The sequence below is a fragment of the Hyla sarda genome, chromosome 11, assembly GCF_029499605.1.
Source record: "Hyla sarda isolate aHylSar1 chromosome 11, aHylSar1.hap1, whole genome shotgun sequence".
Taxonomy (NCBI): domain Eukaryota; kingdom Metazoa; phylum Chordata; class Amphibia; order Anura; family Hylidae; genus Hyla; species Hyla sarda.
In genome coordinates this window covers 45,695,582-45,710,454 of record NC_079199.1, presented here as the reverse complement: position 1 = coordinate 45,710,454, position 14,873 = coordinate 45,695,582, and the positions used below count along the sequence as shown (strand labels likewise).

Here is a 14,873-nt window from a genome sequence, read left to right as displayed (position 1 = left end):
AAAAAATAAGCGCAACTATTCACAGTGTGAGCTGTGGCATGTATTCCTACTGAAAATAAGTGCATTGCTGTTTTTTTTTAGCACCTAATTTGGCATTTGATGTGCAACAAAATACTTGATGTTAACTCAGCCTTAAAAGGGGTTATCCAGGAAAAATCTTTTTTTTTATTATATTATATATCAACTGGCTCCAGAAAGTTAAACAGATTTGTAAATTACTTCTATTAAAAAAAAATCTTAATCCTTTCAGTACTTATGAGCTTCTGAAGTTAAGGTTGTTCTTTTCTGTCTAAGTGCTCTCTGATGTCACGTGTTTCGGGAACCGCCCAGTTTAGAAGAGGTTTGCTATGGGGATTTTCTTCTAAACTGGGCGTTTCCCGAGACACGTGTCATCAGAGTGCACTTAGACAGAAAAGAACAACCTTAACTTCAGAAGCCTATACGTACTGAAAGGATTAAGATTTTTTAATAGAAGTAATTTCCAAATCTGTTTAACTTTCTGGAGCCAGTTGATATATAAAAAAAAGTTTTTTTCCTGGATAACCCCCTTTAAGCCACACAGGAAACCATTTACTGCAGCTAATGTTCATTTTACCAAAAAAAAAAAAAAAAAACCTGTATCAAAATGGCCCAGAAGTCATACAGGCCATATTTAGATCATAATGGCCCAGAAGTCATACAGGCCATATTTAGATCATAATGGCCCAGAAGTCATACAGGCCATATTCACATATGTGGAAGTGCTTGCAAATTCTGCACCAAAAATGTACAACAGATTACAGCACAATACCAGTGAATGTGACTGATGGACCTATGAATAAAACTCAGAGCGGATTGAGTATGTACGAACGTATCGTAAGGGTGGATTTATGTGCGGAAAATTTGTTGCAAAATCTTTTCGACTGAAAACAAGTTCCATTCATCAGACTGGGGATGTTTTGTCAGCAAAAAGATGAATTTCTCCATGTTCCACAGTAAAATGCATACATCTGAGAACGGTTTCAGACAAGTATAACACCGCCCATGAGCCCTGGTCTAACCGCATATCCAAAAGACCCAAAATGAAAGCGTCGTAAGGATCTGTTTGGGTGATTAGACCAGGAAACGCTCCTGTATTAGGGTGCATGCACACCACGTTTTTGTTATACAGTTCCTGTATACGGTTTCAAGTTAAAAACCGTACGGAACCGTATAGAAAACCGTATGCATTGATTTAACATTGCAAACCGTATGTCAAACGCATCATCTGGTTTAGTCTGTTTTGCGTCTTATACGTTTGTGTCCGTTTTTTTACCCGTACCCAAAACCGTAGTCTACCATGATTTTTGCTCCGGGTGAAAAACTGTATTTTTTTTTTTTTTTTTTAACATGGAAGTCAATGGGAACCGTACAGAACTGTGTGTGTGCGTACGGTTCCATCCGGTTTTCACCATACGGTTTTTGACTTTGCACAGTTTTTTCCTTGGAATTTCAATCAAACAAGTGAAACTTTATTCAAAACGGAGTGAAAAGTTAAAAACGTATACGTTTTTTTCTTTAAAAAACGGATGCAACCAGACATCATTTTTCAAACTGTATACGGTTTTCAATGGTTAAAATTTGTACACACGTTTTGACACAGTTTAGTCAGGTTCTGAGGAATCCGTTTTTCATCAAAAACCTGATACGGGAACTGTATTGCAAAAATGTGGTGCGCATGCACCCTTACTCTTGTCCAGAACTGACCTTAAGTTGTAGACTGATATACAGCTCAATAAGGTTACCTGCAGTCCTATGTAAAACCACATAATGACAGCGCTGTGGGTTACAAGCGCCAAACGACAAGTTCAGCTCTGCTTCATCTGTACACGGTTCTTGCTGTATAGTCATCCGTCTCCTCTTTGCGTGCTGTGTTACGCTTGGGCCACACTTTTTTGGGCAATAACTATGTAACTCATGTCTCTCTCCCCCCCCCCAAAGTCTTATTGTTACTAGATATAAAACAATGTACAACAATCTGCTGAAATAGAAATCATGCAACCCAATTCCTATCAGCTGAAACAGCTGCGCTACAAGTGCTACTGAAACTATAACACTACATTGACAAATCACTGCAACCCTAAAGCATTACATTCATTCCAGCTCTGCTACATCTGTATATAAGAACACCAACTATGTAACAAGTAAGTGTACACAGACAGATGGGAAGACACAATGTTGCAGCACTATGGGTAAACAGTTGACCCTACACCAGTGTTTACCAAGCAGGGTGCCTTCAGCTGTTGCAAAACTACAACTCCCAGCATGCCCAGACAGCCTTCGGCTGTCTGGGCATGCTGGGATTTGTAGTTTTGCAACAGCTGGAGGCACCCTGATGGGAAAACACTACCCTACAGAAACACAGCTTTCTCAGTGACTTACCCTCAGGCACAGCTCTTCCCATTGCCGGTGTAATGCCTCCACTTGATTCCCGAGCACAATTCCATCCTCCGCTATGATATACTGGGATAACTCCGACTTCATGTCATCCAGATCTTTTAGGCTGTCTCCCCACTCATCCAGGGCTTCCTCTAGCTCCTGCATTGAAACACAAGGGACAAGCCTTACAGCTCAGCTCTGGCTTTTTCCAAACCTGTTTAATCTTGTGATTGGTCATTGGGGGGAGGGGTGGATGGGAAGGGGGCTGGGTGTTTAGACATGCACAATGACTCTGGGACAATGCTAAGCCTCCCCTGTTGCTTGTACTTCCATCCAAGGCCAACTGCAACAGGCTGCAGGGCTGACCTCCTCTGGGCACTGAAGGTGTTAAATTAGAGAAGACTTGGGAAGTATACAAGGAACAGGCTGGGAAGGAAGGAAGGAAGAGCAGCAGGGATATGGCTCCCCTGATAAACATTGCTGGAAAGAGTCAAGTTAGGCCTCAGTCACGTTTATTATTTACGCTTTTTTTTCAGCGCATATTGTACTTAATGAGGGGGAGATTTATCAAAACCTGTCCCAAAGGAAAAGTTGTCCAGTTGCCCATAGCAACCAATCAGATTGCTTCTTTCATTATGCAGAGGCCTTGTTAAAAATGAAAGAAGCGATCTGATTGGTTGCTATGGGCAACAAGTCAACGTTCCTCTGGACAGGTCTTGATAAATCTCCCCCTATGAACTTGAAAGTGTGTTTATTAGAGATGAGCGAGCTTACAGTACATTCGATTTGTCACAAACTTCTCGGCTCGGCGGTTGCTGACTTTTCCTGCATAAATTAGTTCAGCTTTCCGATGCTCCAGTGGGCTGGAAAAGGTGGATACAGTCCTAGGAAAGAGTCTCCTAGGACTGTATCCACCTTTTCCAGCCCACCGGAGCACCTGAAAGCTGAACTAATTTATACAGGAAAAGTCATCAACTGCCGAGCCGAGAAGTTCGTGACGAATCGAATTTACTGTAAGTTCGCTCATCTCTAGTATTTATTTATTGTTTGCATTAGGTTTGGTTATATATATATATATATATATATATATATATATATATATACACAAGAATATGAAGAACCATAAGGATATGTTCACACTACGTAATTCCCGCAGAATTCCGCGAACGGAATTACGTGCTGTGAACATAAACATCAGTGTGAATGGGTTTCCCCAAGGCCCGTTCAGACTGCGGAATTTAAGCGGCGGACAAATCCGCCGCTGAAATTGTTCCGCGCAAAGAAAGAACATGTTCATTCTTTGCGCGGAAGTCCGCGAACACTGCATAGGCGTCAATGGTGATGGCGCAGTGCCGCGCGGTCCTACCGCCGAAGTATTGCGGCGGCCGCGCGGACACTGCAGTCTCCAATAGACTGCAGTGTGTTCCGCACGGATTTCCGCCTGAAGAAAGAGCACCGCCATTCTTCAGGCAGAAATTTCCAAGCGGATTTTCCGTTCACAAATTCCGCTTCACAAATTCCGAAGTGTGAATTTATGAACGGAAACATTCACTACACTATACATTTTAGCAAGCGGAATTTCCGCCTGCAATTTCAAAGCGGAATTGCAGGCGGAAATTCAGTAGTCTGAACCTAGCCTAAGAGAAAGTCTATAAAGCATCTACTGTACCTCTATACTACTCTGATTTACCCCCCCCCCCCCCAAAAAAAAAAGGCTGTCCGGGCATGCTGGGAGTTGTAGTTTTGCAACATCTGGAGGTCCGCAGGTTGGAGACCACTGCTCTACACAACCTGTGGACAGAATGGGGCTTTTTTTGCATTAAAAAAAAGAGAAGCAGTGTTTGAAAAGCCCGATCCTTCATTTAGTGGGTCTACAAATGGTGGAATAACAGAACAGCACACGTATAACAGACATCTTAAAGGGGTACTCCGGTGAAAACCTTTTTTCTTTTAAATCAACTGGTGGCAGAAAGTTAAACATATTTGTAAATTACTTCTATTAAAAAATATTAATCCTTCCTGTACTTATTAGCTGCTGAATACTACAGAGGAAATTCTTTTCTTTTTGGAATGCTCTCTGATGACATCACGAGCACAGTTCTCTGCTGACGTTATTATAATAATAATAATAATAATAATAACACTTTATTTATTGTTGTCCTTAGTGGGATTTGAACCCAAGTCCCCAGCACTGCAAGGCAGAAGTGCTAACCACTGAGCCACCATGCTGCCCTTAGCATACAACTGCTATGCATGGTTGCTAAAATGGACAGAGATGTCAGCAGAGAGCACTGTGCTCGTGATGTCATCAGTGTTCCAAAAAGAAAAGAATTTCCTCTGTAGCATTCAGCAGCTAATAAGTACTGGAAGGATTAAGAATTTTTAATAGAAGTAATTTACAAATATGTTTAACTTTCTGCCACCAGTTAATTTAAAAGAAAAAAAGGTTTTCACCGGAGTATCCCTTTCATTATTTGGAGAACTTTTTATCTTAGAATTCTAAAGCTAGAATATTGGTTTACTCTGACATTATTTACATTACAAAACACAACATTGTTTTAATTGTAAACATTTACATTTATTGATAATTTTCATATGCAGTAAGTATTTTTGAGATATTCACTGATCATCCATAATATTAAAACCACATGACTAATCTTGTGTAAATTCTTTTTGTGCCGCCAAAAGAAAGTCTATAACTCAACCGTATGGATCCTAGGAAATAAACCCATGAGGCAAGGTTGATAATTGCCCCCTCAGCTGTAGCTATAGGACAAGGTTTACCCACCTGAGTGCCCCCACTGTTGCAAAACTACAGCATCCTGCATGTCCAAACAGCCTTTGGCTGCAAGGGCATGCTGACCGGTATAGTTTTGGAGGCACCCTGATTGGAAAACACTGCAATAGGGAGTACAAAGGTAACAGTTGCACCTGGGTCTGGTGCCTGAGGGGGCCTCTCTGCACAGGCGGTAAGTTTTAAAGGGGTATTACGGGCAAAAACATTTTATCTCCTAGCCAAAGGACAGGGGATAAGATGTCTGGTCGCGGGGGACCTGCCGCTGGGACCCCCCACGACCTTCCTGCAGCACCCGCATTCTATGCGGGAGCTGCGTCTCCAGTTTGGGAAACCTCCGGATTTCCGGGACTGGGGACGTGATGTCACGCCACACCCCCTCCATTCATGTCTATGGGAGGGGGCGTGACGGCCATCACGCCTGCAGGAAGATCGTGGATGGTCCCAGCAGCGGGTCCCCCGCGACCAGACATCTTATCCCCTGTCCTTTGAATAGGGGATAAAATGTTTTTGCCCGGAATACCCCTTTAAAGTAGTGGAGTACCCTTTAAGGCCACAATCACATGTATTTCTGCAAGAACCATTTGACATCAAATTTGCTGTGTGTGAATTAGTGGCACATGTGGTAGGTGTGGGACCCTGTTATAGATTTTGCATTGGAGTTCAGGAGTTATCCCTAAGGGCACGTTCACTGCTTGGAAATGCGCAGCCAATGTTCACACGACCTGTAATTCCGCTCAAATTCCTGTGTGAACAGGACAGCGGGATCCCATTGTGCAGAATTCCACATGGAAATTAAGCCGAGTGAACATAGCCTTATTGTCTTAATGTTAGGGGGGGGGGGGGGGGGGGGCTCCGGGAAGTGTTTTTTGTTGTACATTAAAGGCAATAACATTATAATGGAAAAATACCTTCAGTGGTCTCTTGGCTATTTGTAGCTCTTCGTGAAGAGTTGGAAGAGGTTCATCTACTCTTCTTATCAGGTCATGAAGAGATTTTCTTTTGCCTTCAATCTTTCCATCAAAATTATGTCTCTTCTGCAGAAAACAATGAATAACCATTTTGGTTCATACTGTAGTGAAACTGTAGTTCAGTAAATAAAGATCCTAAAAGTTCTGTTTTTAAGGTGCCCGCCTCCAAAAAACATCACCACACTTCTTCACAGGTCATTGTTGGTATTTTTACTCAGACTTCAAGGAAGCTGAGCTGCAATACCTGACCAAACCGTTAGACAGGTGTGGCGCTGTTTTTAAAAGCTACAATGTTTTTCTCATCCTAAATAAGATCTTAAACATCTGGCTCTATCCACTCACCTGAGCAATTCCATTGAAATGTGTTAGAATACCCTGTAGCTGCTGAGCAGTGCTCCGCCACAGATCCTGAAGTTGGTTCAGCTCTCGTTCCAGGACCTCCTTAGATTTCGGTTCAGAAAATGACAATATATTCTTACAATTGCGGAGAGTGGTAAAGTAGCTTGGCTGCAATCTCTTGAGATGTCGCTCCTTGTCCTGATTAAGAGACGGAAGTATATTAAAGAGGTATCCCATTTATCCATGATATGCCATAAATGTCGTATAGAAGTGGTCTTTCACTTGTGGGACCTGCAGCTGCCTCTAGAATGCCCCATACCTCGCCCCCATTCAGCCTGGTTGTAACAAACCGAGGTCACCTATATCCTGAATACAGTCAGGTGGGCAGTTTTTTTTTTTAAGGGCTCCTTCATATCACAGAGAACACTGTCGTCACACTGGAAAGAACTACATAACTTCCTCTGGATTTTTGGCACCGGTTGATCTTTTTCCTTCTGGAGTACCCCTTTAATCATGGCTATATAAGGCTTAATACATTTTTGTAGGTACCTACCTTAAAGTCATAAATCAGTTTTTCGGTGTTGATGAAGCTGTGACACTTCTGACGGCTGACACTAGATACAGAGTCTTGTATGTCACGTATCTGCTGTTCCAGGCTTTGCTTGGAAACTCTGAATTGCCACCATTGCTTCAGGAGGGCATTTATTTCCTTCTTCCTCTGCTGTACCAACCTGATCACGCTCTGCCACTTCTCTTTTAAGGATGTTAGCTTTAGCATAAGCTCATTTCTGGGGAATAGCAAACATTTTATTACTTTACTGTTCTCGCCCTGTCCTTTAAAGGGGTACTCCACTGCCCAGTGTTTGGAACAAACTGTTCCCAACGCTGGAGCCGGCATCGAAAGCTTGTGATGTCATAGCCCTACCCCCTCTTGATGTCACGTCCCACCCCCCAATGCAAGTCTATGGGAGGGGGCGTGACTGATGTCACACCCCCTCCCATAGACTTGCATTGAGGGGGAGGGACGTGATGTCATGAGGGGGCAGGGCTATGACGACACGAGCTGCCGGTGTGAGGTGTTTTTTTGCGCCCCCGTAGATCCATGCGTCCGCTCCTCCCCCAGCTCTCCGAACATTTCCGAAGCTAGAACTGGGGGAGGGCAGAGCAAGGGGAGAGAGAAGGTTCACGCCCCCTCCCTCATCTCCCCCCTGAGCTCGGCTGTTCGGCTGGACGCAGATCTCCACGGCCACGCCCCCTCCCTGAGGACGTAAATCTCCACGGCAGGTCCCTCCCTCATCTCCCCTCCCTCATGACATAGAGCAGTGCTCCCAATGAGCTCTATGTGTAAAGGGGACATACTGCAGGAGCTAAAGGGGGACATACTGCACGGGCTAAAGGGGAAAATTTAGCCCGTGCAGTATGTCCCCCTTTAGCTCCTGCAGTATGTCCCCTTTACACATAGAGCTCATTTGGAGCACTGCTCTATGTCATGAGGGAGGGGACCTGCTGTGGAGATTTACGTCCTCAGGGAGGGGGCGTGGCCGTGGAGATCTGCGAACAGCCGAGCTCAGGGGGGCAGATGAGGGAGGGGGCGTGAACCTTTTCTCTCCCCTTGCTCTGCCCTCCCCCAGTTCTAGCTTCGGAAATGTTCGGAGAGCTGGGGGAGGAGCAGACGCATGGATCTACGGGGGTGCAAAAAACCACCTCACACCGGCTCCAGTGTTGGGAACAGTGTGTTCCAAACGCTGAGCAGCGGAGTACCCCTTCAAATATTACATGGGGCTTGGGGCAATATGGACTATTGCATTATAGGGTACAAGTCAGTAATAAGTCTTGGGAGGAGGCTACTGAATGACACAAGGGGCCATTGTATTAATTGTATCGCAGGTATGGACATATAAGTGCAAACTACAGTATACTGTTACACAAGGCACCATCGGAAAGGCAACAGTGAGTAAGATTTGCCTAATTCAAATCTAAGACGTAGGTAAAGAGTGAAAAAGAAAACAGAGGGCACTCCCTTCGTTTACGTATACCAACTTAGGTGTAGTGGAGGGTCACACTAAGTGATATACTCACCAGATCGCATGGCAAGCCTTAATCCCAGGATTCCTGGGACCAATACTTGCAGTGGACTGGTGGGGGTATGGTTTTAGTAGGTAATGGCTGCTGCACTCTGACCAGGACTGGACCCTTGCGCAAGAGCCAGTTTGAGCAACATGTGGAAAATGGAGAAAAACGGCCTTAGAGGCGCTACGCAAAACATGGTCACAGATGGGAAGACTCGAGACAGCACAGGACAGCACACTGCACCTGTGGGGTTCCTGTGTTGAGTAGTGTTGGCGTGGGACCCACGCCAGCACTACTCAACACAGGAACCCCACAAGTGCAATCTTGCATCTGATCCACCCCAGAATTTGCACTGTATGTTTGGACCTGAGGAAGGCACTCTGTGTGCCGAAACGCGTTGTCCTGTCCATTGTTTCAAATAAAAATATTTATTGTCCGGTGCTGGCTCGAGTCTTCCCATCTGTGACTACGTTTTGCGCAGCGCCTCCAAGTGCGTTTATCTCCATTTTCCATGTGTAACTCAAATCTAGCGAATCGGTCGTCGATTCATTTAGTCTTGTAAAAGTTGTTCTATTTTGTAATAGAACGACTGGGCAAACAGGATGACTTTTTACAATACTAAATGAATCGATGGTTAAATCATTAGATTTGGGTTTGACAAATCTTACTGTAGATTTATTTATTTATAACCAAGAGGTATAATTATATGTATACTAATAAAGAAGAACATGAAATAATACAGACTTGTAATCCCAATAAAGATAAATGCATCCTCTGCCCCACCACCTGGAACATGTCATCCTATGGGGAATAACTAGTTACCTGTTTTGTTCATCCTCTAACTCCAAGATACTCAATGCTTTGTTCACAAAGGAAGGTAAGATGTGCTCATTTATAGTGATTTCAGCTTGCAGCCTCTGAAAAAAATAAGATAAATGAATGCATTCTAACATTTTATAATACATGGCTATTATACTTGCGGTATTAGGCAGCCCTACACTATCTCTTAGGCTAGGTTCAGACTACGGAATCTCCGGGCAGAAAATTTCCGCCCGGAGATTCCGAGTGCGGCCAGCGCTGACTCAATCAGTCGGCACTAGGACCGCGCGGACACTGCAGTCTCCAATAGACTGCAATGTGTTCCGCGAGTATTTCCGCCTGAAGAAAGAGCAACCCCATTCTTCAGGCGGAAATTTCCAAGCGGATTTTCCGTTCACAAATTCCGAAGTGTGAATTTGTGAACGGAAAACCATTCACTACACTATACATTTTACCAAAATTCCGTAGTCTGAACCTAGCCTTATAGTAGACCCGGTCTACAGTTAGGACCTGCACTTTATTTTCCATATCCTACACATAAGCCTTGATTTACTATTGTAAACCCGACCTGTTATGTCGGGTTGTACACCAACAAATTGTGCCACAAACTGTGACTGGGCCAGAATTTGCGCCAAAATAAAAAAATAAAAAATAAACACCAAATTTCCATTTCCCTTAGAAAACCTGAAAAGGGGAGTGGTTACCATAAAGGAGCGTGTCAACATAATTTTTGTAAACATATTTACAAATTTTCCCACAAAAAACAAGGAGGATTTGAGCCCTAGAAAACCTCACAGCTCAGAGCATGCATAAAAAAAGCAAAATGTAGGGAAAAGAGCAAAACGTAGGGAAACATTCCTTTCCTTTTCCTGACGGTCCTCACGAGGCGCGTGCCTGGTTTTCTCTTTTTTTTTTCTATATAAAATTTGCCTTCATTGGCCTAATAGACAAACTCCAGGACAGATCACAGGATACAGTCAGACTGACCCAACAAACTACTTCAGGATCATTTCAGGGACCCAGAAGAAGACAACTCCATCGGGAGATAAATTTGGTGCTGATCACTGGTCACTAGGGTTAGGTTCTTATGGCATAATCTGCATATTCAATGATAATAACAAGGATCTTGAAATTCAAAGCGGATGTGCGCATGTTCTGGAGGTGGATCCTCATTTCCTCTAGAAGGCCCGGGTAACACTGGATATTGTAATCATGTAATAAGCTCTTTTGCTCAACCTCAACATTTTGGAATATTTTCCCAGACTCCATCAGCGTCCCCATCACAATAGTACTGGGTTTCTGCCCTTACGTACCTCATAGATTTCTTGTTGCCTTGTCAGGGCTTCAAACGTTCCTGCAATTCCCTCTGTCAGATTCTCCTCCATTTTTTCCAGACACAGCATCCAGGTCTCATAATTCTGGACGAAGTTATTTTTTTCCAGCTCAATCATCCGATGTTGTCTGTTATTAAAGAGATGTTATTACTGGCCATATATTACAGATGTAGCAGCCCATACATGTGCTACACTTAAAGGGGTATTCTGGGCAAAAACATCTTATCCCCTATCGAAAGGATAGGGGATAAGATGTCTGATCGCAGGGGGCCCGTCGCTGGGACCCCCGTGATCTCCCTGCAGCAGCCCGCATTCTATGCGTAGCTGCGTCTGAAGTTTCGGAAACCTCCGGGCTTCCGAGACTGGAACGTGATGTCACGCCACGCCCCCTCCATTCATGTCTATGGGAGGGGGCGTTGCGGCCCATAGAAATGAACTGAGAGAAGCTATACTGTCCACAATGACCAATAATAATGCAGAATGATTTTATCACATTTTATCATGGTATGCCACCATGAGCTGCTTGGTTCTAAAGGCCAAAAAGGGTCCAACACACTACTAGATAGGGGTCTCTTATAATGTGGCCATTCAGTGTATTAGGAAATCGATCCTCACACAATTCCATAACATCTTGAAGTCATTCTGGGGTAGAGATCTGCTTTTAGTAAGTCTTTTATTTCTATAGGATTTTAGGGGAACAGTGTTCGGTCCAAGAAGCAATTCATTTTTTTTTTAGTCACCTGCACATAACTATGTCATTAAACTCACTTTCCTTTATTGTGCGCAATTTGTGACGCAGCGTTCAAAGATTCGTTTGTTTGCAACAAGGGCTGTAATAGCAAAGAGGCCATACAGAGTCATTCCTAAGATATACGGAGGAAGGTAATAGAACAATAGGACAATTTAGGTGACTAAGAGAGTTCTGTTTGCAGGACAGAGACAGAGTAATTGTAGACTAAATATATCCTTACAGGGAAAGGGCAAATTCATATTCAGGGATTCGGACATGACTTTATTAGGACCTATGATAAAGGAAGTGGTATGCATCCTAAACATGTAAGGGATGTTTCTGCAATCACTCTTTTGCAAGATATTTTATATTTGAGGAGCTAAGAATATAAGCTCTCAACTTCTGGCGATGTTAGCCAGGGAGAGAAGTGCCCAGCCATGCCCTTCTCTCGGCTATATCTAACGGTCGGAGGGAGGTTTAAAGGGTAGCTAACTCTTGACATGTCCCAGCATTTCTTATCTGCCGTGGTCGGCTCTTCTTGGGGAGCAGAGTGAGTGGCGTATGGGCCCGTTAAAAGTTAATAGAGTCCATACACTGCACACTTGGCTCTCAGAGGAGAATTCAGCAGATACATGTCATATCAAAAGTTTCCACTGCCGCTGGGGACCCCTGTGATCTCCGGCACAGCACCCCAGTCATCCCTGCACTGAGAGAACTTCGCTCCATGCCGAATGACTGGCGACTACAGCTGCCACGCTCCCTCCATGCATGTCTATAGACATGCATGGAGGGGGCGCGGCGTGACGTCACATCCCCGTCTCGGAAGCCCAGAGGTTTCCAAAACTTCAGATGCAGCTACGCATAGAATGCGTGTTCAGCAGGGAGATCGCGGGGGGTCTCAGCGGTGGGCCCCCCGCGATCAGACATCTTATCCACTATCCTTTGGATAGGGGATACAATGTTTTTGCCCGGAATACCCCTTTAAGCAGTCAGCAAAACACATGTCAGGGGTCTGTGGAGTGGTGTGTATGGTGTATCTTTACTTCTGCCACTTATGCTTTGTGGGTCTTGCATGTGTACTGCATGTTTACTGTACTTTATTATATATTCTCGTGTAATATCTTGGGAAAGTTACTGGGGTCAGTGTATACAACTCGGTTTCCTCTGTTCTGTTTGCTACATGCTGACTCTTCTATAATAGGGTCTTATCTATACCTCACTTATATTTATATATTCTGTGTACGCTCAATATACTGACCACGTTATATCTTGTATCTCCTCATGTGTATCTTGTATCATGTATTTTTAATATATGTCTGTTTTAAATATTTTCAATAAACTAAGATTTTTATGACTCAGTTTGGCGCAGCATATTTTCGGTTCTTATCCCACTATAGATGCAGCGTCCCTAAAGTCTATGAAGTTCAAATAATAGAATATTAACTCTCTAGTGGTTAAACCTTTACTTTTTGTCACTGACCTGCAGTCTTCGAGGGCTGTTGCTATTGTCTTAGCCCACATACGATTCAGATTCTGCAGTGACATCTGAGTACGGTCGTGAAGAGGAAGAGTGAACATCTTCTCGTTCAAGCGCTCAACATCATAGGTCAATTCACTAAGCTCCAAAAGATGCTTCTATACAAGGAACACAAAAAAACAATTAAATTGATTTAAAGGGGTTCTCTGGGACATTGATAGGGTAATCTAGGGATAGGCCAACATTGCTTGATTGGAGCAAGTTTGACCTCAAGGACTCTGCTAATAAATGGCACTTGCCCTTTCATTGTGTACACAGGCAAATCGGCTTGTCCACATCGGTGGCTGTGCCTTGTACTGCTATTTGTTGTGTTTACTTAAAGGGGCACTCCACTGGGCAGCATTCAGAAAGCTTTTGTCATGCTGCAGGGGTCGCCACGCCCCTCGTGATATCAAGGCCATGCCCCCTCAATGCAAGTCAATGGGAGGGGGCGTGACGGCCGTCACGCCCCCTCCCATAGACTTTCATTGAGGGGCATGGCCGACCCCCATAGCGTGAAAACAGCGTTCGGAACTAAAGCTGGCCAGTTGAGTACCCCTTTAAATTGGATGAGCTACACTGGAAGACATGTAAGCTCATATGGAAGAACCCTTTTACTTTATTGTGCTGACTGACATCAGACCCATAAAATGTATAAGAAATATTATAAATCCATAATATTTTTAAACTAGCTAATCTCTGTAGTTGTGACATCCCTTTCTAATTCCTCACATTTACCTTGATAACTTCAGATCTCTCCTCCTTCTCCTTCTCAGAATGATATACATGGCTGACAACATCAGCGGAGGACGTGATGTGTGACTGGAGTTTATCTAGGTCACCCTTGAAGGATTCCGCTTCTCTCTGAATGAACTAGAAATGCAGATAATACATTAAGGAACCAGTCCAAGTACCAAAGTAAATGCAAGTGCTTGAAAATACAGAACATCTAATCTAATACTTAGCTCAAAATGTATATGTCCCTTTTAGGAACACTTATAAGTAGATACAATGAATTCAGAAAATTCAGACCCTTTCCCTTTTTTTTTTTTTACACTTTGTTATGCTGCAACCTTGTGCTAATATTAAAAAAAAATCTAGTCCCCTCCCCCATCATTATGCCCTCAATACCCCTAATGACAAAGTGAAAACAGAATTTTAGAAATCATTGCAAACTAAAAAAGGAAACATTTTATTTTGCATGGACATAAGTATTTAGACCCTTTGCTTCAGGCTAAATTTGGGTAAAATTTCTCTTGATCCTATTACATATGTTTGTACACCTTTATCACAACCAGGGATCTTCTTCTAGAGTTGCCTGCCCTACCAAACTAATTGGGGGAGAGGACTGGTGACCAAGTACCCAATGGTGACTTTAGCTGAGCTCCAAAGATCCTACATGCAGATGGGAGATGCTTAAAGGGGTACTCTGGCGGAAAACTTTACATTTTTTTTCTTTTTAAATCAACTGGTGCCAAAAAGTTAAACAGATTTGTAAATTATTTCTATGAAAAAAATCTTAATCCTTCCAGTACGAATTATCTGCTGAATACTACAGAGGAAATTATTTTCTGTTTGGAACACAGAGCTCTCTGCTGGCATCATGAGCCCAGTGCTCTCTGCTGACATCTCTGTCCATTTTAGGAACTGACCAGAGCAGCATATGTTTTCTATGGGGATTTTCTCCTACTCTGGACAGTTCTTAAAATGGACAGAGATGTCAGCAGAGAGCACTGTGCTCGTGATGTCAGCAGAGAGCTCTATGTTCCAAAAAGAAAATAATTTCCTCTGTAGTATTCAGCAGCTGATAAGTACTGGAAGGATTAAGATTTTTTTTAATAGAAGTAATTTACAAATCTGTTTAACTTTCTGGCACAAGTTGATTAAAAAAAAAAAAAAAGTT

At 43.3% G+C, this 14,873-nt stretch overlaps 1 protein-coding gene across 7 annotated transcripts in view; it reads right to left on the bottom strand.

Annotated features, from left to right (window-relative positions):
• The window catches only part of SYNE2 (spectrin repeat containing nuclear envelope protein 2), a 355,793-nt gene that overhangs the window by 46,195 nt on the left and 294,725 nt on the right, over window positions 1-14,873 (bottom strand). For all 7 annotated transcript variants that reach the window (XM_056546593.1, XM_056546588.1, XM_056546590.1 and 4 more), the window contains 8 exons: window positions 13,709-13,843; window positions 12,935-13,089; window positions 10,704-10,851; window positions 9,394-9,488; window positions 7,055-7,289; window positions 6,505-6,699; window positions 6,103-6,228; window positions 2,401-2,556 (listed from right to left, as the gene is read on the bottom strand). In XM_056546593.1, the coding sequence (XP_056402568.1) occupies window positions 2,401-2,556; window positions 6,103-6,228; window positions 6,505-6,699; window positions 7,055-7,289; window positions 9,394-9,488; window positions 10,704-10,851; window positions 12,935-13,089; window positions 13,709-13,843 (1,245 nt within the window). The remainder of the gene's footprint in view (window positions 1-2,400; window positions 2,557-6,102; window positions 6,229-6,504; window positions 6,700-7,054; window positions 7,290-9,393; window positions 9,489-10,703; window positions 10,852-12,934; window positions 13,090-13,708; window positions 13,844-14,873) is intronic.